This window comes from Oncorhynchus keta, chromosome 2 (assembly GCF_023373465.1).
Source record: "Oncorhynchus keta strain PuntledgeMale-10-30-2019 chromosome 2, Oket_V2, whole genome shotgun sequence".
NCBI lineage: Eukaryota > Metazoa > Chordata > Actinopteri > Salmoniformes > Salmonidae > Oncorhynchus > Oncorhynchus keta.
Genome location: NC_068422.1, coordinates 44,761,963 through 44,784,870, shown reverse-complemented (window position 1 = coordinate 44,784,870; position 22,908 = coordinate 44,761,963). Strand labels below are relative to the sequence as shown.

The following is a 22,908-nucleotide window of genomic DNA, read 5'->3' as shown; positions in this document are numbered from 1 at the left end:
GTGGGGTCTTTTCCTGGCAGCCGGATGATGCAGTCGAAGGAGGATGCAGTGAGTGAGTTGACTGTATAGGTTTACTGGCCTTGAATTTAGCCAAGCTTGCTTTGTATGGGATTATACGGTAAAATATAGTCTATGGCGGATTGAAATGTACTTTTTTCAAAGTATTAATTTGATAGGCCTAACTTGAATGATTGTCCTTATTTCTTCAAATTAAAGGTCTCGTCTATGATAGGCCTATTTATATTTGTAGGAATATTTTGCTCTAGCCTATAGGCCAAGGATGATCAACTAGATTCAGCCGCAGGATGATTTTATCTTCAGAGGATGGTCGGGGTGCCAGAAAATAATTATGAATAATTTGTAGACTGCAAATTGACAACAAGAAGCCCAAACAGAAATAACATTAGACTAAAACGTAATAATTTACATCCTTGCTTACATTTGTATACAATCACACGTCTCTTGATTATGCGTAGGAATACTTGAATAGATTTCTTTCATTAAAATCACTTGGAGCTGATTTCCTGGTGTTTTTTGTACCGTTTTTGTTTTTTAAATAAGTAGATTTATGGGGCTCAGGAATGCTTGTGGGGCCAAACATGGAAACCTTGCTATAGGCTATAGGATACAGTCAGGTAATGAACACATTATTACATACACATTTAATTTGATTGCAATTATTTGTCAATAATTATTGAATTAGAAAATCAAATATTCTACTTTATTGCCCTATATACACACACATCACATAAATTAAGTTTCACCCTGTAGATGATAGGGATTGGCTTGCACTTTTTCCAGTGCTGCATTCACTTGACAGACCTAACTTGAATGATTACATACAGTAGCCTGTCAAGTGTGGTCTATTATAGGCCTTTTCATATTAGCTAATATTTTGTTAAAGCTTAGTTAAGGCAATACATTTCAGTAATTAACTGATTATACATTTAGTACTTTTTTTGTTAATAATGCTGTTATGTTTGTTTATCAGTAAAATGTTCAGAAAAAAAAACATGACAAACATAGTACCCATGATTATAATAATTAACATTATCCACATTCTTTTTCCAAATTACACAGGAAGGATTTCCTAGCGTAGGTTTTCATTTGGATTAATATAACTCTTGAAGCACACGAGGCCCAGAGCTTGCACAGGTGCGTATTACAATGTGGTAAAGTGCTTATTTATTCCTTCACTATTTATGAAAAACCATCTCACTTGGTATCAATTTGGAGTTGATTCCGTTTGGGGGGGTTATTTGTCCATTTCTTTGATCACCTCACTTTTCTAGAAAATAAATAAATTAGTGAAACAGTAAATAAACTTTGTTCCGGCTTTAGCAATCCAGCTAAATGTTTTGAGTTCCCATTTCCTCAGGTGGTGAAAAATATAGCCAAAAGCCCAATATACACAAAGATGTCGGCAAATTCTCCGAAGAGCCAAAAATAAATATGATAATTATGGATCCTATTTTGACAGGTTGCACATCAAAATATCAAATCATGCATTCCCTGGATATGTTAGATGAAATTACATACTATTTTTGCATTGTATTTATTGTCCATATAGCAAAAAAATTGTCAATTTATCACAATATGGATTTTTCCCATATCGCCCAGCTCTAACACAAAATACACACGCATGCACGGGCTCTGGGGAGGAATGTAGCATAACACACCAATGTGACCTCTGACCTCTATATGGGCTGAGATCTCAGGTGCTCTGAGAGATCAGCAGTATGGATCAGTTATTGTATCATAAGTAATCCTAGTTCACTCCCTATTCTTTCACAGAATTCTCTCAAATGCATAATGCACTCCAAGTGGCTAGCTAAAACAACCAATAGGACCTAACATTTATTCTCTGCATCCATTTGCGTCCAAGCTTCAAATCCTCTGTGATCTTTGAAACACAACTGCAGACTTTAACATGCATGCCATGGGAAGCTGCGATCTACTCTTCCCTTAAACATATAATTAAAACATACAATTACAATCCGTCTTATCCTATAGCAGCACTTCAACACTTGGCAGCACACAGTTCATCCAATAGGGTTAAATCCCACTTCACAGAATATTCAAATTTGAACATTCCCAGAAAAACCGAGCTGCTGCCGAGGGTCGACGGGTCACATACCAGAGACATTCAACAGAATGTGCTGATCACGAGCCGAGGGGAATAGAGAGAGGGAGAGTCTATAGGGACATGTGTAACACAGCCTCAGGCACTAGACAGACACACACAGCAGCACAGAGCCACTGGACAAAAATCACTGTCTGTTGGGGGAAAATAGTCCTAATGCAAAACTCATGGCTGAAATTGCCCTGGTGAGGAACAGCAAACAAACACGGACCTTTTCTCTGTGAGATTACTGTCACAACCCTGCAGTGGAAAGCAGATGTTTGGGATCAATAAAGAAAACCAATAGTGCTTATGAAGGGCTAAAGCAACACATAACGCTACAGAAATAAAGTCTCTACTGTTACATGCATTATCCCCATTTCTTTGACTACAGCTATAAGTGAATTCATCACCAGCCTGAGGCCGATGTTGACTGCACAGTGTGTATGGAACAGGGAAATGTCTGCAGTCACATCCAAATAACAAATCTTAGACTGAGAAACAAGCATCTACTACAGGGTTAAAACATAATAAGAAAAAAATAACAATGCATTTATTTAAAAAAAAAAAAGTGTTTTACATTTTTTTTTCTCAGTTTAACTGTTGCGAGGTAGAATAGTAGAATACACAAGGTGCATTTTCAAAATGTGGTTTTGTAGTCACTGATAGCAGACAGGCTAATGGAGTGACTAACATTTTTTATATTGGTAAATTAGTCTAGCAGCCAGCTAATTTACCAATCTAAACTTGTAGTAATCAAGGTCAAATTACAGGAAATGTGGCCCCTCATGAGGAGTACAGATTTTTTGTGGCCCCAACCCCCACCAAAGTTTCCCATCCCTGATCTACTACAAACCACACTTACACATTTTAGTATTTGTTTTTGTTTTCTAAAAAGAGACACCATGGGCTTTTACTATAGCCTATGCACTTATTCTATTGGTTGGTTAAGAAATCATTTTCATATCAAATTCAATTGCGGTGGAATTTATCTTGAACTAAAATCATAATTCACCAAAATATGTAAATATTCAGGTATTTGTCAAAAAAGACTAAGTTGTAGAGTGAGAAGCGGCTCTGCCTAGTCTGCCAGCATTAGGGTTGAATGGCGGGAAACTCAGAGATTTACTGCCCAAAACCACTCCCTTTTCCCGGGATAAATAACTGCAAAAAAACAGTAAATTATTTATATGAACAGCATGGCGTGAAATGGAACTGTTAAATGATATAAGATGTTCAAATCTGCCTTCTCTACGGCCTTTGCATGACGATTCAAAGCTCAGCGTCAAGACAGACTGCCCATCTCAGTATGGAGCACAGTTCACAATGCATGTAGACCTATCATCTCATCATGGGAACTTCTTTCGTGACAGACAGACCTACATTTGCTGCAACATAGCCTATACTACAGTAACAAAGACCGAATGCTGGTCTAATTTACCCATCTCCAACTGGCTTTCGGGGGGGGTCACATTTTTTAAATTGAAGCTGCAGAGCACTCTCTCGCAGTTTCTCTCGCTCCCCATCAACTCCATTCAAATCGTATCCAAAACAGATAATCCTGTTCTAGATTGATATATAGCCCTTATATATATATACACAGTACCAGTCAAAAGTTTGGACATACCTACTCGTTCAAGGGTTTCTCTTTATTTTTACTATTTTGAACATTGTAGAATAATAGCGAAGATGCACTATAAAATAACACATGGAATCATGTAGTAATCAAAAAAAAGTGTTAAACATCTGAAAATATTATATAATATATATTAATATAATATTATATTTGATATGTTTTTAGATTATTCTAAGTAACCGCCTTGACAGTATTGAACACTCTTGGCATTCTCTCAACCAGCTTCACATGGTATGCTTTTCCAACATTCTTGAAGGAGTTCCCACATATGCAGAGTATTTGTTGGCTGCTTTTCCATCACTCTTCGATCCAACTCATCCCAAACCATCTCAATTGGGTTGAGGCCAGGTGATTGTGGAGGCCAGGTGATTGTGGAGGCCAGGTCATCTGAAGGTCATCTGAGTAGGTGTGTCCAAACGTTTTACTGGTACTGTGTGTCCTAACCTACCTTTCAGGTAATATATTCAATGCGGTATTAGCATTATATTTAGCTAATTAATGATGGGTTATGCATAATAAGCTTCTAACTTCTAGCCTCTCTCTCTTGAGCAATATGCAAGCACCTGTGCTCCACTGGCCTCTCCTTAAGAAAACGCCCCTAAGCTCTTGGAGTCCCATGCAGGAAATATCTTGCTAGACATAATTTTTTTATAGAATTTCTTACACCAATAGACTATTCAAAGAGGGACTAAAGGTCTTTATTGCTGAATGTTAAATACAGCAGCCAATAGAACTCAGGTAGTCTGAAAGAAGAGCGAACGCACGATGTAGGTAGGCTATAGCAGTTATTTATTCAGACCCATAACCAATCAATCTTCGAGAAGAGAAGTGAAAGCTTTCTGCATCTAATTCTAATCCAACATTATTCAAGGATGTCATTAGAATGATGAAGATAAGGACAACTAAAAATATTCCATCTAACTGTGGAAAGCAAGAAAGGAAAGAAGCAACAAAGAAATAGGGGAGGTAGGCAAATAACATTAGGGGAACTATTATGAAAGGTATATATATGCATCAGCCTACTAAATTATACAAAGATGCGCTATTATATTTAAAAATGTTAATCTAATTCACTTGCCTATACTTGTAACTTAGTAGGATGAATGTGCTGCACTAGAATTGAATGTTCTCTTCTGCTTTATCACATTTTGAATGATGTGCATAATTCCAGGCCATAATATCACATTTTATTTGTCAAATGCGCAAAATACAACAACCTTACAGCGAAATGCTTACTTTACAAGCCCTTAACCAACAATGCAGTTGAGAAAAAAAACACACAAAAAATAAAGAGCAGCAGTAAAATAACAATAGAGAGGATATTAAAGAGCAGCAGTAAAATAACAATAGAGAGGATATTAAAGAGCAGCAGTAAAATAACAATAGAGAGGATATTAAAGAGCAGCAGTAAAATAACAATAGAAAGGATATTAAAGAGCAGCAGTAAAATAACAATAGAGAGGATATTAAAGAGCAGCAGTAAAATAACAATAGAGAGGATATTAAAGAGCAGCAGTAAAATAACAATAGAAAGGATATTAAAGAGCAGCAGTAAAATAACAATAGAGAGGATATTAAAGAGCAGCAGTAAAATAACAATAGAGAGGATATTAAAGAGCAGCAGTAAAATAACAATAGAGAGGATATTAAAGAGCAGCAGTAAAATAACAATAGAGAGGATATTAAAGAGCAGCAGTAAAATAACAATAGAAAGGATATTAAAGAGCAGCAGTAAAATAACAATAGAAAGGATATTAAAGAGCAGCAGTAAAATAACAATAGAAAGGATATTAAAGAGCAGCAGTAAAATAACAATAGAAAGGATATTAAAGAGCAGCAGTAAAATAACAAGAGAGGATATTAAAGAGCAGCAGTAAAATAACAATAGAGGAGATATTAAAGAGCAGCAGTAAAATAACAATAGAGAGAGATATTAAAGAGCAGCAGTAAAATAACAAGAGGATATTAAAGAGCAGCAGTAAAATAACAATAGAAAGGATATTAAAGAGCAGCAGTAAAATAACAATAGAGAGGGTATTAAAGAGCAGCAGTAAAATAACAATAGAAAGGATATTAAAGAGCAGCAGTAAAATAACAATAGAGAGGATATTAAAGAGCAGCAGTAAAATAACAATAGAAAGGATATTAAAGAGCAGCAGTAAAATAACAATAGAGAGGATATTAAAGAGCAGCAGTAAAATTACAATAGAGGATATTAAAGAGCAGCAGTAAAATAACAATAGAGAGGATATTAAAGAGCAGCAGTAAAATAACAATAGAAAGGATATTAAAGAGCAGCAGTAAAATAACAATAAAATAACAATAGAGTAAAATATAAAAGGATATGGTGGGGAATAGGTTTTTGACGATGTCCTCTTCACAGCTGTCTTTGTGTGCTTGGACCATGTTAGTTTGTTAGTGATGTGGACACCAAGGAACTTGAAGCTCTCAACCTGTTCCACTACAGCCCCATCGATGAGAATGGGGGCGTGCTCAGTCCTCCTTTTCCTGTAGTCCACAATCATCTCCTTTGTCTTGATCACATTGAGGGAGAGGTTGTTGTTCTGGCACTACAGAGCAAGATCTCTGACCTCCTCCCTATAGGCTGTCTCGTTGTCAACGGCTAACTTGATGGTGTTGGAGTCATGCCTGGCCATGCAGTCATGAGTAAACAGGGAGTACAGGAGGGGACTGAGCACGCACCGGAGGGGCCCCTGTGTTGGGGATCAGCGTAGCACATGTGTTGTTACCTACTCTTACCACCTGGGGGCGGGCCCATCAGGAAGTCCAGGATCCAGTTGCAGAGGGAGGTGTTTAGTCCCAGGATCCTTAGCTTGGTGATGAGCTTTGAGGGCACTATGGTGTTGAACACTAAGCTGTAGTCAATGAATAGCATTCTCACATAGGTGTTCCTTTTGTCCAGATGTGAAAGGGCAGTGTGGAGTGCAATAGAGATTGCATCATCTGTGGATCTGTTGGGGCGGTATGGAAATTGGAGTGGGTCTAGGGTTTCTGGGATAATGGTGTTGATGTGAGCCATGACTAGCCTTTCAAAGCACTTAATGGCTACAGATGTTTAGGCTATGGGTCGGTAGTCATTTAGGCAGGTTATACCGTAGTGTTCTTGGACACAGGGACTATGGTGGTCTGCTTGAAACATGTTGGTACTACAAACTCTGACAGGGAGAGGGTGAAAATGTCAGTGAAGACACTTGCCAGTTGGTCAGCGCATGCTCGGAGTACACATCCTGGTAATCCGTCTGGCCCTGCGGCCTTGTGAACGTTAACCTGTTTAAAGGTCTTACTCACAAGGGGCTCCCAATTGGCGCAGTGGTGTAAGGCGCTGCATTGTAGTGCTAGCTATGGCACTAGAGATTCTGGGTTCATTCCAGGTTCTGTCACAGCCGGTCGCGACCGGGAGACCCATTGGGCGGCGAACAATTGGCTCAGAGTCGTCTGGGATAGGGGAGGGTTTGCCCGGCAGGGATGTCCTTGTCCCATCGCGCACAAGCGACTCCTGTGGCGGGCTGGGTGCAGTGCTTCTTCCGACCCATTGGTGCGGGCATTGTGTGGCATTGTGTCAAGAAACAGTGAGGCTCGGTTTGGGTTTCTGAGGACGCATGAGGCGGGGGGAATAAAATAAGATAAAAATATATAAAATCACACACAATAAAAAGGTCTTACTCACATTGGCTACAGAGAGCATGATCAAACAGTCATCCGGAACAGCTGATGCTCTTGTGCATGTTTCAGTGTTACTTGCCTCGAAGTGAGCATAGAAGTCATTTAACTCGTCTGGTAGGTTTGTGTCACTGGGGAGCTCGCGGTTGTGCTTCCGATTTGTATTATGTAGTAGCGTGGTTCGTCGGAGGGCATAGCAGGATTTCTTATAAGCTTCCGGGTTAGTCCCGCTCCTTGAAAGCGGCAGCTCTACCCTTCTACCCATCCATTTTTAGCTTTTAGCTCAGTGTGGATGTTGCCTGATAAAGGGTTCTTATATACTAAGTGGATTGTTCCATTGTGGACTAAAATGGATGGGATGTTTTCTTCATGGCTTTTGGTTGGGGTTTGTACGTACAGTCACTGTGGGGACGACGTCATCAATGCTTATTGATGAAGCCAGTGACTGATGTGGTGTACTCCTCAATGCCATCGGAAGAATCCCGGGAACATATTCCAGTCTGTGCTAGCAAAACAGTCCTGCAGCTTACCATCTGCTTCATCTGACCACTTTTTTATTGACCAAGTGGCTGGTGCTTCCTGCTTAAATTTTTTGCTTGTACGCAAGAATCAGGAGGATGGAATTGTGCTCCGATTTGTCAAATGGAGGGCGAGGGAGAGCTTTGTACACATCTCTATGTGTGGAGTAAAGGTGGTCTAGAGTTCTTTTCCCTCTGGTTTCACATTTAACATGCTTGTAGAAATTAGGTTTAAAAAATGTACATTTCCCAGCATTAAAGTCCCTGTCCACTAGGAGCGCTGCCTCTGGATGAGCGTTTTCCTGTTAGATTATGGCCGTATACAGGTCATTGAAAGCAGTCTTAGTGCCAGCATCGGTTTGTGGTGATAAATAGACAGCTACGAAACTCTTTTGGTAGATATGATAAGCTGTAGACTACACGGAAATACTCTACCTCAGGCAAGCAAAACCTTAGATATCGTGCACCAGCTGTTGTTTACAAATATACATAGACTGCCATGTACTGTACAATACAGTAATACAGTTCACACTCAAAACGTTTAGCCTCTGGAGCTAGTTTCATTTATTTACACAAGAGAGCATAGGCTATAGCTAGCTACATCGATGGGCTTTTATGTCTTTCTGCCGTGCGTAATGTGCAGTAGCCTATATCATACTGTATATGCATTGGATAATGGCACAATCATTTGGGCTTTTTGGGTTCATTAAATGTGATTAATGTAGAGCTCATAAAATGTATTTAATATATGGCTAATCAGGCTCAGGTAGCATCAAGTTAGAATGTTAATTACGCATAATTAGTTCATTAAAGTCCACCTGTGTGCAATTTAAGTGTCACATGATCTCAGGATTATACACCTGTTCTGAAAGGACCCAGAGCCTGCAACACCACTAAGCAAGGGGCACCACCAAGCAAGCAGCACCATAAAGACCAAGGAGCTCTCCAAACACAGGTCAGGGACAAAGTTGTGGAGAAGAACAGATCAGGGTTGGGTTATAAAAAAAATATCAGAAACTGAACATCCCACAGAGCACCATTAAATCCATTATTAAAATTGGAAAGAATATGGAACCACAACGAACCAGCCAAGAGAGGGCTGCCCACTAAAACTCACAGACCAGGCAAGGAGGGCATTAATCAGAGAGGCAACAAAGAGACCAAAGATAACCCTGAAGGAGCTGCAAAAATCCACAGCGGAGATTGGACTATCTGTCCATAGGACCACTTTAAGCCGTACACTCCAGAGCTAGTCTTTATGGAAGAGTGGCCAGAAAAAAAGCTATTGCTTTAAAACAAAATAAGCAAACCCATTTGGTGTTCGCTAAAAGGCATGTGGGAGACTCCCCAAACATATGGAAGAAGGTACTCTGGTTAGATTAAACTTTTTGGCCATCAAGGAAAACACTATGTCTGGCGTGAACTCAATACCTCTCATCACCCCAAGAATACCATCCCCACAGAGAAGCAATGGTGTTGGCAGGATCATGCTGTGGGAATGTTTTTCATTGGCAGGGAAAGTGGTCAGAATTGAAGGATGACACTAAATTCAGGGACATTTTTGAGGGAAACCAGTTTCAGTCTTCAAGAGATTTGAGACAGGGACGGACGTTCACCTGCCAGCAGGAAAATGACCCTAAGCATACTGCTAAAGCAACACTCGAGTGGTTTAAGGGGAAACATGTAAATGTCTTGGAATGGCCTAGTCAAATCCCAGACCTCAATCCAATTGAGAATCTGTGGTATGACTTAAAGATTGCTGTACACCAGCGGAACCCATCCAACTTGAAGGAGCTGGAGCAGTTTTGCCTTGAAGAATGGGCAACAATCACAGTGGCTAGATATGCCAAGCTTTTTGAGACACACCCCAAGAGACTTGCAGCTATAATTTCTGCACAAGGTGGCTCTACAAAGTATTGACTTTGAGGGGGTGAATAGTTATGCACGCTCAAGTTTCCAGTTTTTTTGTCTTATTTATTTTTTGTTTCACCCCAAAAAATATTTAGCATCTTCAAAGTGGTAGGCATGTTGTTTAAATCAAATGATACAACCCCCCAAAAATCCATTTGAATTCCAGGTTGTAAGGCAACAAAATAGGAAAAATGCCAAAGGGGGGGTGAATACTTTCGCAAGCCACTGTATATGCTTTATAATGCGAGAAACACCGGCTTACCCGGGAGAAAAGTGATTTATTCTCAAGATGGAACATTTGTAAAATACCGGGAAAATATTAAATACAATATTCAATCTTTGTAGTGACTTGGTGCATTGACACACCACCCAAAGTGTAATTAATAACTTCACCATGCTCAAAGGGAAATTCAATGTCTGCTTTTTTATTTTATTTAACCCATTTACCAATATGTACCCTTTGATAGGCATTGGATGACCTCCCTGGTCTTTGTGGTTGTATCTGCTCGACTGAGAAACCTTACAGATAATTGTATGTGTGGGGTATTATTTTACTCCTTAACTTATTTATACTTGCCATAGGAAAGGGGTTGAATACTTATTCACTCAAGACATTTCAGCTTTACATTTTTTATTAATTTTTTGTTTAAAAAAAATCTCAAAACATATTTACATTATGGGGTATTGTGTGTAGGACAGTGACTAAAATGGATTAAATTGAGGTATTTTGAATTCAGTCTGTAACAACAAAATGTGGCCAAAGTTAAGGGATGTGAATACTTTCTGAGGCACTATCCGTGTGATTAATTCGAGGGAAGACATACAGTACTGCCTTTTGAAGTACTGGTATGAAAGGGCCTACATCCATGTACATCATCATACTCCTTGACTGATGTAAGTGGTAGGGATCTGACGAAAATATGCAGATAAAAGCTATTGCCGGTAAGTATTCATAGAGATGCTAAACGATCAACATTGCTTATGTGTACCTCCCTGATCATCAAAGCCACCACAGGTGGAACAATAAGTTCTGGATCGAGTGAGGGGAGAGGATGTAGGATGTGTGGGTGTCTATGAATAGGACACAGTGATTGTGTCCCCAAGCTTGCACTTGTACACTTCCCATCATGAATTTAAAAATGGTGGAAACCTCCTCCAGCCAATGTTTAGACCAAGCCAATGCTTTTAAATCTGTAAAGTGAACAGCACAATTGAGGAGAAAGGTGGAGAATCAGGATGCAGCTAGAGAAGCTGATGGGTTAGTTGGTGATACCTTTGAGGGCAGGAAGTTTCTGCAGCTCACGGTTCTTGGCGAGGTTGAATCGTGATGAACTCTGGCGACGCTCCTTCTTGACGATCTGGGGACCGCTAGAGTACTTGATCTTGTTGAGCTGAGTGGGTGGAGGGGTGCTATTGCTGGGACGCTTGCTGGCAGTCTGCTGCTGCGCCACCTGTGGACAAGAGACAGAAAAATCACAATGAGCTCGTTGAAGTATGTTGAGGCTTGGAAAAGTTTAAACCACTGAAAATGAAATGAAAGATGGAGGTTTATGCCAACTAAATACATAATATTGTCCTCCTGAAACGGAGTAAACATCACCGCAGTTTCTTTGGAGTGACATTTACTATCAAAGTAGCTCAATCTAGTAGATTATTTTTTAAATACATTCAATCTGGTATAGTGGTTCTCACTTGCTGCTTGCCCATATTACAGTCACCATGCAGAGAACAGTAAATGACTCCACAGAGACTCATTGGCTTGGTCTAATGATGCCATTATCCTGGAGTTCTAAGGCGAGCACACAGAGAGACGACTCAAACATGTGACTAGTCATGCTGTTGAGAATGAGAGAGTGATGAACTAGTGTCAAATAAGACTCATGTAGTATAGTAGTTTCTCTACAGCTGTCCTCTAGGACATTATTGATTAGAAGGAATACAGTATGATACAGTCAATGATGTCCAGATTTAATTAAAGAAAGCATTTCAAATTTGATTTATGTCCATGATTCCATTAATAGAAGTTTGTCACAAACCTCAAGGGCACTGCAGAAACTCCCCTGACATAACTGCAGTCCTCCTCAAGGTTGGATTGAATTGACAAAAATATTAATTTGACCAGTATTATCACAACAAAATAATCCTGCAGCAACAGAACATTTAATCGAGACTTTTCCAACATTAAAATTATGCTTTATATGTGGTTAGGCTATTAGCTGGCCAAAATTAGGCTTCATAAAAAGTACAATACTGCATCTTAGTGCAGGGTTCAGTGAATTTATGTAAATCCTGCGGTGCAAGAAAATTCTCAGCGACAACAGAGTGATCAAATTAAGATCCTACGACTGTACATGTGTGGAATCACAGGCCATTTTCCCCTCTTATAATGCCCAGGTCATAAAATGTACTTTTGGTCCACCAGCCACTGTGGCATGTAGATAAAAAAACCAGCCACTCAGATTTATTCCCCTGGTAAAATTTCACAAACAAATCACACAAGAAAACAATAAATGTATTACTAGTAGAAGTAATGTGGTATATTGTTTAACCCTTGTGTGGTGTTCAGGTTTGTGGGAGCCATTTTCAATATTTACTAAAAGAAAAATGATACAATTAAAAAATTAAAAAATAAAACCTGAGACTCATCAGCCTTGGCTCATTTTCTGTGAAGAACATGTAAAATAACACATTTCATTAGGTGCTCTCTGTGCACCCCCTACACATTTATATTACATACAGTGGGGCAAAAAAGTATTTAGTCAGCCACCAATTGTGCAAGTTCTCCCACTTAAAAAGATGAGGCCTGTAATTTTTATCATAGGTACACTTCAACTATGACAGACAAAATGAGGGAGAGAAAAATCCTGAAAATCACATTGTAGGATTTTTTAATGAATTTATTTGCAAATTATGGTGGAAAATAAACTTTTGTTATTGACCAAATACTTATTTTCCACCATAATTTGCAAATAAATTCATTAAAAATCCTACAATGTGATTTTCTGGATTTTTTTTCTCATTTTGTCTGTCATAGTTGAAATGTACCTATGGTGAAAATTACAGGCCTCTCTCATCTTTTTAAGTGGGAGAACTTGCACAATTGGTGGCTGACTAAATACTTTTTTGCCCCACTATGTGTGGGGTTCGGTTCCACTGGACGCGAGAGTAATAAAAGTTTGGAAAAGTGTGTGTGTAGGTGAAAACAAGTAAAAAATTTAACAAAAAGGTTTGCTGTGTGCCTTCACTATGACTTCCTCCTCCCTGGGCCTGCTGTTTCAACATAGGTTATTGGTGCCGTCTGTTTCCCTGCCTGTCTCATGCTTTTCTTGCACTCTTTACCCTTTGTAGTGTGTGAAACTACACAATGCCTAGCGGGAACCTGCACAATGTTATTACAATACATCAACAACAACAAAAAAAAACATATATATATATATAATAAGTATTTTCCCACACTCTACCCCAGCCAAGTGCAAATTGGGGGAGGGACACAAATAAATAGCTTTGCATGTGTGGCTCTTTACCACAATCAATCAGTATGGCAAAATAATCTCTGCTCAGAGGGCCTTATAAATAATTTTTGCAGAGAGAGAAGCTAGTGTGGAAGGAGTTTTCCAAACATGAGGACCATGCCTCTGTCAATTCAGAGTCTGACAGTGAGTTGGAAGAAGAGAATGAGATTAACCCTCAGCCAGCCCCTGGACCAGCCAGTCAGCAACCAGCTCGTCAGCAGCCTAGAGGAGGAGAAATATGGATGCCCAAAACATTGTGAAATTGAAATGGTCTTCTTGCCCAAGAAATGAGCCACCCCGCATGGCTGCCAATGTGATAAGGATGCAACCAGAGCTGACGCGGGTGGTGGTTACTCATGTGCAGGACATAGTCTTCATTTGAACTGTTTATTCCAAGCACCATCCAGAAGGCATGTTTTTGGAGAGAGATGGACCAAACTCATTTACATGCATACTTTGGGGTTCTTATCCTTGCTGGTGTTTTCAGGTCCTTGCTGGGAATCCACAGAATACCTGTGGGATGCAGAAACTGTCAGAGACCTTTCTGTGCAACAATGTTTCTGGAAAACTTCCACTATATTTCCAGGATTATCCTCTTTGATAACAGAGACACCAGACCAACTTGGCGGCAGCGAGACAACCTAGCTGCTATCAGGTCAGTGTGGGACCAGTGGGTGGACCACCTTCTCCTGTTTTACAACCTTGGGTCCAACGTTACTGTTGATGAACAGCTTATGCTATTTAGGGGCTGCTGCCCTTCAGGCAGTACATACCGTCTAAACCCACAAAATATGGGATCAAGATCTGGGCTGCCTGTGATGCTGCTTCATCATATGCGTGGAACTTGCAAGTCTATACAGGGAAGCCAGATGGAGGAGCCCCTGAGAAGAACCAAGGGATGCGGGTTGTCTTGGACGTGACACAGGGACTCTGTGGCCATAACATCACATGCAATAAAAAAAAAACATTTTTTACTTTGCGCAAGCTGGGAGAGGAGCTCCTCAAGAGGAAGCTGATGATGGAAGAAACATAACTAAAAAACAAGCCAGAGCTGTTGAATACACGGAACAGGCTTATTAATTACTCTAAGTTTCTGTTCACGGCCGAACACGTCCCTAGTGTCCTACGTGCCAAAGAAAGGCAAAAATGTGGTACTCATATGAGTACGCTGTATAGAGATGGGAGAATCTGTAGCCAGGAACATCAAAAACCAGATATCATAATGGATTACAATGCCACAAAAGGAGGGGTGGACAATTTAGACAAGCTGGTGACTGGCTACAGCTACAAAAGAAGAACCTTACTCTGGCCACTTGTTATATTCTTCAACATCTCGGTGTACCATATGTTTGTCATCTGGATGGCGTTGAACCCAGATTGGGACAGAGGGAAGCTCCGGAGGAGACGGCTCTTTCTCGAGGAGCTGGGCAAGGCTTCGGTAAGACCTCACATACAGAGGAGGTAACATATCCCAAGGACCTCAGCTTCTGCAGCCATTGTGAGGAGGATTCAGGAGGATGCTGGTGTCCCATCTGCCTGACCCACAGAACCAACAACTCCAATTTAGGAAGTGATGTTGTTACATGTGTGTCTGAGTCTCCTACCTTGGCCTGCTGTAACTATGCATGTGAGTGAGTAGGATATGAATAAAATCCCTGAACAAAATGTTTTCATCGTTCTAGATTGAGCCGCTAGCAGCAGGAAGAAGCGCTGCGATGTGTGTGGACCCAAGGACAGGAAGACACAGTACACACGCATCAAGTGCAAGAAATACATTTGCAACACACCCACAGTAAACAAATAATTTTAAAAAATGTGTGTAGAACAGCCTGGATGTGTGTTTAATGGGGCTCATTGACCATTTCCATAAAATACTGTATGTAAAATGTGTTATTCCAATGTTCAGTTCAAAGCAATAAACATCAATAGTGATGAAAACCTTGTATCATTTATATTTTTTCAAGATAAACATGATTTATTCCACCCATGTCTTGATTTTAATTGATTTGTTTACAAAAATCACAGAGCTTTTATTGATAAATGTGATCTAGCAGAGGTAAACGCAAATATTAACCATGTATGCTGTCTATATTGCTTGTAATTGATATGTCAACATTAAGTATTTTAGGGGAAATTGTATTTGCTGTAGTTTTAAAAACTCAATAATGTTGTGGGTCCATCACATGGGGTGACCCTGAGTCATTTAACCTAAACGTCACAGACGAGACAAAAACATTAACCTGCCCCTTTAAAGGGCGGGAGGTAACCATGGTAGCGCGAATGGAGTCATGTGTGTGCCTGCGCTATTGAGTCTGACATTGACATCTGCAGTGTCAAAAAAATAAATAAATAAATAAATAAAAAACATCTGCAGTGTCTTCTCTTCCCTATCAGTTGAAACTCAAACATAGAAAACCAACCTAGCTTGTGAACAAAACAATGCCAAGAAACACAAGGACAAAGTCACACTTCAGTAGACTTTCGTTTTAAGTAAATTAGACAATTTTTTATGCCTGTGGAGTGGGCAGCGCTACTAAAAATGAATATTTCACTCTCAGCCTCCCCAGGCAGGCAGTGTTGCAGCGCGAAGTGGAATAGGCTATATAGGATTCGTAGTTTTGACTTTGTGCGATTAATTTACCAGCTATGAAGGGAAGTGGCAAAATACTTTGAAAACAGCAACTGCCACATTTATTTTACTATAACATGTATTCATACTTGATTTTTTTTTTTTTATTAACAAATGCAAGTGAAATGCTCACGCTGTGGATCCCTGACCACCTGCCAACGTGGCTGGTAAAAATAGACATCTTACCCAAAAATATACCCGCATTTGGCTGGTAACAGGTGTTACTTTTAACCCTGATTTTAACACAATCTTGGGATTTTAGGCCCTGATGAGTCTTAAAAATTGTATTTCTATGCTAACCTAAAATTCTCTATTCGCATATCATTCCTAGACAAGCTTGCCATTGGATATGCAGGTGCTCTTGTAAAGGGCTCCATTCAGGAGTAACATCAGTATCTCCTTTGTAATATTAAAACAGGTATGTGGAGTAGAGGTCAACCGATTAAAATCGGAATGGCCGATTAATTAGGGCCGATTTCAAGTTTTCATAACAATCGGAAATCGGTATTTTTGGACACCGATTTGGCAGATACATTTTTTAAATATGATTATTATTTATTTATTTTACACCTTTATTTAATCTTTATAACTAGGCAAGTCAGTTAAGAACACATTCTTATTTTCAATGACGGCCTAGGAAAAGTGGGTTAACTGCCTCGTCCAGGGGCAGAACGACAGATTTTTACCTTGTCAGCTCAGGGGATTCACTCTTGCAACCTTACAGTTAACTAGTCCAACGCTCTAACCACCTGATTACATTACACTCCACGAGGAGACTGCCTGTTACGCGAATGCAGTAAGCCAAGGTAAGTAGCTAGCTAGCATTAAACGTATCTTATAAAAAACAATCTAGCAATCATAATCACTAGTTAACTACACATGGTTGATGATATTACTAGTTTATCTAGCGTGTCCTGCGTTGCATATAATCGTTGTGGTGTGTATCGTTGCTCCAATGTGTACCTAACCATAAACATCAATGCCTTTCTTAAAATCAATACACAGAAGTACATATTTTTAAACCTGCATATTTAGCTAAAAGAAATCCAGGTTAACAGGCAATATTAACCAGGTGAAATTGTGTCACTTCTCTTGCGTTCATTGCACACCGAGTCAGTGTATATGCAACAGTTTGGGCACCCTAATTTGCCAGAATTGTACGTAATTATGACATAACATTGAAGGTTGTGCAATGTAAAAGGAATATTTAGAATTATGGATGCCACCCGTTAGATAAAATTGTAATGGTTCCGTATTTCACTGTCAGAATAAACGTCTCGTTTTCGAGGTCATTAATAATGTTGAATCCGGAAACTAAGGCTTGTATTTCTGTGTGTTATTATGTTAGACTTAGTTATATGATTTGATAGAGCAGTCTGACTGAGCGGTGGTAGGCAGCAGCAGGCTCGTAAGCATTCATTCAAACAGCACTTTTGTGCGTTTTGCCAGCAGCTTTTTGTTGTGCTTCAAGCATTGCGCTGTTTATGACTTCAAGCCTATCAACTTCCGAGATTAGGCTGGTTTAACCGATGTGAAATGGCTAGCTAGTTAGCGGGATCTGCGCTAATAGAGTTTCAAACGTCACTCGCTCTGAGACTTGGAGTGGTAGTTCCCCTTGCTCTGCATGGGTAATGCTGCTTCGAGGGTGGATGTTGTCGATGTGTTCCTGGTTCGAGCTCAGGTAGGAGCGAGGAGAGGGACAGAAGCTATACTGTTACACTGGCAATACTAAAGTGCCTACAAGAACATCTAATAGTCAAAGGTTCATGAAATACAAATGGTAGAGAGAAATAGTCCTATAATTCCTATAATAACTACAACCTAAAACTTCTTACCTGGGAATATTGAAGATTCATGTTAAAAGGAACCACCAGCTTTTATATGTTCTGAGCAAGGAACTTAAACGTTAGCTTTCTTACATGGCACATATTGCACTTTTACTTTCTTCTCCAACACTTGGTTTTTGCATGATTTAAACCAAATTGAACATGTTTCATTATTTATTTGAAGCTAAATTGATTTTATTGATATATTATATTAAGTTAAAATAAGTGTTCATTCAGTATTGTTGTAATTGTCATTATTACAAATAAAAAAATATATATATATATTTTAAATAGGCATGAGCTTTTTTTTAGTCCTCCAATAAATCGGTATCGGCGTTGAAAAATCATTACATCGGTCGACCTCTAATGTGGAGGTTAAACTGTAAGTCTCTTGGCTTTACAAACCACTTGCAAGGCCCCTGTTCTCATAAAGGCCAGTTCTCCATCCCTTACATCCTTGCTAAGCCTGCCCAGTGGTCGTGCCATGAGCGTTAAACACTCTCCCTCTGCCATCAGGCTCAGACTTACAGGGGCATTTCCTGTCTAGTTGAGACCAAGAGGGACTCCCTGAGGAAGTTACCTCTACGCTTAAAAAGGTCATTCCATTGAATAAATTCACTGTAGTATCCTGTTGAAATAGAAAGACATTCAGTTTCAAAAAGGTCCCATGTTGAAGGTAAAAGCGGTCTCAATAGTTGAGTCAAATGACACTCCATTCGATAGGTCTGGGTAAAAAAAATAAAATAAAAAAAGTAGAAAAAAAAAGAAGAGTTAATGTACTATAAAAAGGTGCAGGTAACATTACTCAAGCAACTGTAGTACTCTCATTAAAGTACAGTAAAGGGATCTGTACTATTGAGTAGCTTCTGAAACGGCTTCCCGACCAAGGGAACGGATCAATCCAGAAGTGAATAATAACAACCATCAAAGGGGAGTTTTTCCATACTCAAGACAGTGTAAAATACCTATCCAACTGAGCAACACATGTTATATATTGGCCTGCCAACATCAAGTATGGTAATTGAGCTGGATTTATACATTTTAAATTACAACTGTGCATGGTTTCATTTAGGCCTACATCTATTGATTTATCTCTATCATGACCAGACAGACATGTAGACAAATTCTAAACAGCAAATACAACAATAATGGTATCTGGGTCTGTCTTCCAATACTCCAACATGGCATCCTGGGTAGTGATTGTTGTATGTTATGGACCATTCCCATCAGACAGGTTGGCGCTTGCCCAAGGCATGCCATAGATGGCCTGAATAGGCGGGTTTGCATGACTGAGCCGATCTCAAAATAGACCCAATCAATAGCCTTTCACCCCACGCAAAGTCAAGCCCTAAGCACCCCGAGTTTCCTGTCATCAATACCGTTCTCTGGACTGTGGGATGTTTTGAAAGCACAAACACTATCGTTTGTTAAGGTACACACGCTTATACGAGAGGTTAACAAACCACAGCAACTAATGGAGTGTATCCAGTGTCTAGCCAATGTTAATGAGGTGTAAAGTTCCAGGACATGGTGATACAATACTTGTTTATAGTATACAGCCGTGTTTTTCAACCCTTTTCCTGCGGACCCAAGTTAGTGCTCGTTTAGAAGAAAAATGTGAGCTCAAACACATGATTCAACTTATCAACTAATTACAAAGCCCTGGATTTGTTGAATCAGGAAATTGAATAGTTCAATTGGGTGTGGGTCATCCTATATGATTGCAATCACTTTCTGACTGCACCCCTTTTGATTTGAACGAAACCTTTCATACATGTTTTCCCATTGTGGAAGTGGTCAGAAGGTGACTTTTTGGAATTCAATGACAAAACATTCAGGAGATAAGTGATCAAAGTTTACCCATATTGTATACCGCATCCTACCATGAGACGCCCATGTCTTAAAAATCACTGAAAAATATAAATGGTTGAGTTTGATATCATTTGAAATCTTACAAACAGGTTTGTCAAACTATTCTATGATTTCTTGAGAATGTTTATTTTAATGTCATTTTTAGAGCTTTAACATCAACTATCTAAACGTCTCAAATGGGTTGAGGTAGGGTGATTGTGGAGGCCAGGTCATCTGATGCAGCACTCCATCACTCTCCTTCTTGGTAACACAGCCTGGAGGTGTGTTTTAGGTCATTGTCCTATTGAAAAACAAATGATAGTCCCACTAAGCCCAAACCAGATGGGATGGCGTATCGCTGCAGAATGCTGTGGTAGCCATGCTAGTAAGGTTGCTCAAATTTGGACTCATCAGACCAAAGGACAAGTTTCCTCCGGTCTAATGTCTATTGCTCGTGTTTCTTGGCCCAAGTAAGTTTCTTCTTCTTATTGGTGTCCTTTAGTAGTGGTTTCTTTGCCGCAATCCAACCGTGAAGGCCTGATTCACAGTCTCCTCTGAACAGTTGAGGTTGAGATGTGTCTGTTTCTTGAACTCTGTGAAGCACTTACTTGGGCTGCAATCTGAGGCTGGTATCTCTAATTAACTTATCCTCTGCAGCAGAGGTAACTCTGGGTCTTCCTTTCCTGTAGCGGTCCTCATGAGAGCCAGTTTCATCATAGCGGTTCATGGTTTTTGCGACTGCAATTGAAGAAACGTTAAAAGTGAACTGATCTTCATGTCTTAAAGTATTGATGGACTATCGTCTCTCTTATTTGAGCTGTTCTTGCCATAATATGGACTTGGGTCTTTTACCAAATAGGGCTACCTTCTGTATACCACCCATACCTTGTCACAACACAACTGACTGGCTCAAATGTATTTGTTAATTGAAATGCATTCCAGGTGACTACCTCATGAAGCTTGTTCAGAGAATGCCAAGAGTGTGCAAAGCGGTCATCAAGGCAAAGGGTGGCTACTTTGAAGAATCTCAAATATAGTTGGATTAGTTTAACACTTTTGGTTACTACATAACTGTGTGTTATTTGATAGTTTTGATGTCTTCACTATTATTCTACAATGCAGAAATTTAAAAAATATATTTAAAAAAGTAAACCCTGGAATAAGTAGCTGTCCAAACTTTTGACTGATACTGTTTTTTGACCTGTTTAATTTGAATGTTTTCCTTTTGTTAAATCAAAATGTGCTTTTAGCAGAAATGCCTTCTGGAAAATGTTGACTTTCATGTGCCTTAATAACAAACTTGTATGCCATCTGAAAATACAAATCCAAATAGTTAAATTACGAGCCTAGTAGGTTTAGCCACAGAAAAATACACGGAGGGGTTGGACATGCTGACAGATTAATTTCAGACTGCCTTGTAACATGCTTCTGTGTATAACATGAGCTGCTCAGTATACAGTGGGGCAAAAAAAGTATTTAGTCAGCTACCAATTGTGCAGGTTCTCCCACTTAAAAAGATGAGAGGACTGTAATTTTCATCATAGGTACACTTCAACTATGACAGACAAAATGAGAAAAAAAATCCAGAAAATCACATTGTAGGATTTTTAATGAATTTATTTGCAAATGATGGTGGAAAATAAGTATTTGGTCAATCACAAAAGTTTCTCAATACTTTGTTATATACCCTTTGTTGGCAATGACAGAGGTCAAAAGTTTTCTGTAAGTCTTCACAAGGTTTTCACACACTGTTGCTGGTATTTTGTCCCATTCCTCCTTGCAGATCTCCTCTAGAGCAGTGATGTTTGGGGCTGTTCCTGGGCAACACAGACTTTCAACTCCCTCCAAAGATTTTCTATGGGGTTGAGATCTGGAGACTGGCTAGGCCACTCCAGGACCTTGAAATGCTTCTTACGAAGCCACTCCTTCGTTTCCCGGGTGGTGTGTTTGGAATCATTGTCATGCTGAAAAACCCAGCCACGTATCATCTTCAATGCCCTTGCTGATGGAAGGAGGTTTTCACTCAAAATCTCACGATACATTGCCCCATTCATTCTTTCCTTTACACGGATCATTCGTCCTGGTCCCTTTGCAGAAAAACAGCCCCAAAGCATGATGTTTCCACCCCCATGCTTCACAGTAGGTATGGTGTTCTTTGGATGCAACTCAAATTCTTTGTCCTCCAAACACGACAAGTTGAGTTTTAACCAAAAAGTTATATTTTGGTTTCATCTGACATTCTCCCAATCTTCTTCTGGATCATCCAAATGCTCTCTAGCAAACTTCAGACGGGCCTGGACACGTCTGGCACTGCAGGATTAGAGTCCCTGGCGGCGTAGTGGGTTACTGATGGTAGGCTTTGTTACTTTGGTCCCAGCTCTCTGCAGGTCATTCACTAGATCCCCCCCGTGTGGTTCTGGGATTTTTGCTCACCATTCTTGTGATCATTTTGACCCCACGGGGTGAGATCTTGTGTGGAGCCCCAGATCGAGGGAGATTATCAGTGGTCTTGTATGTCTTCCATTTCCTAATAATTGCTCCCACAGTTGATTTCTTCAGACCAAGCTGCTTACCTATTGCAGATTCAGTCTTCCCAGCCTGGTGCAGGTCTACAATTTTGTTTCTGGTGTCCTTTGACAGCTCTTTGGTCTTGGCCATAGTGGTGTTTGGGGTGTGACTGTTTGAGGTTGTGGACAGGTGTCTTTTATACTAATAACAAGTTCAAACAGCTGCCATTAATACAGGTAACGAGTGGAGGACAGAGGGGCCTCTTAAAGAAGAAGTTACAGGTCTGAGAGCCAGAAATCTTGCTTGTTTGTAGGTGACCAAATACTTATTTTCCACCATAATTTGCAAATAAATTCATTAAAGATCCTACAATGTGATTTTCTGGATTTTTTCCCCCTCATTTTGTCTGTCATAGTTGAAGTGTACCTATGATGAAAATTACAGGCCTCTCATCTTTTTAAGTGGGAGAACCTGCACAATTGGTGGCTGACTAAATCCTTTTTTTGCCCCACTGTATGTGCATAATCCTGTCTTCCGCAGATTTTTTATTTATTTAAGATATCATGATGACCTGAAAAAAAAGTTTTGCTACTGCTCTCAACATTGCTGCCTTAATAGCACTTTGACAAGCTCATTCGGAAAAAGTTGTGATGGCACAATCATCCTCCAGAAAGTAGTCCATGCTGACTTTGAAAATGAAATCAGACAATGAAA

At 39.7% G+C, this 22,908-nt stretch overlaps 1 protein-coding gene across 2 annotated transcripts in view; it reads right to left on the bottom strand.

Moving 5' to 3' along the window:
- Window positions 1–22,908, bottom strand: part of LOC118401088 (serine/threonine-protein phosphatase 2A 56 kDa regulatory subunit delta isoform-like) — a 633,889-nt gene that overhangs the window by 600,271 nt on the left and 10,710 nt on the right. For both annotated transcript variants that reach the window (XR_008077634.1, XM_035798309.2), the window contains exon 3: window positions 11,142–11,319. Coding sequence is in view for 1 of the 2 variants with exons in the window: in XM_035798309.2 (XP_035654202.1) it covers window positions 11,142–11,319 (178 nt within the window). In the remaining variant the exon portion in view is untranslated. The remainder of the gene's footprint in view (window positions 1–11,141; window positions 11,320–22,908) is intronic.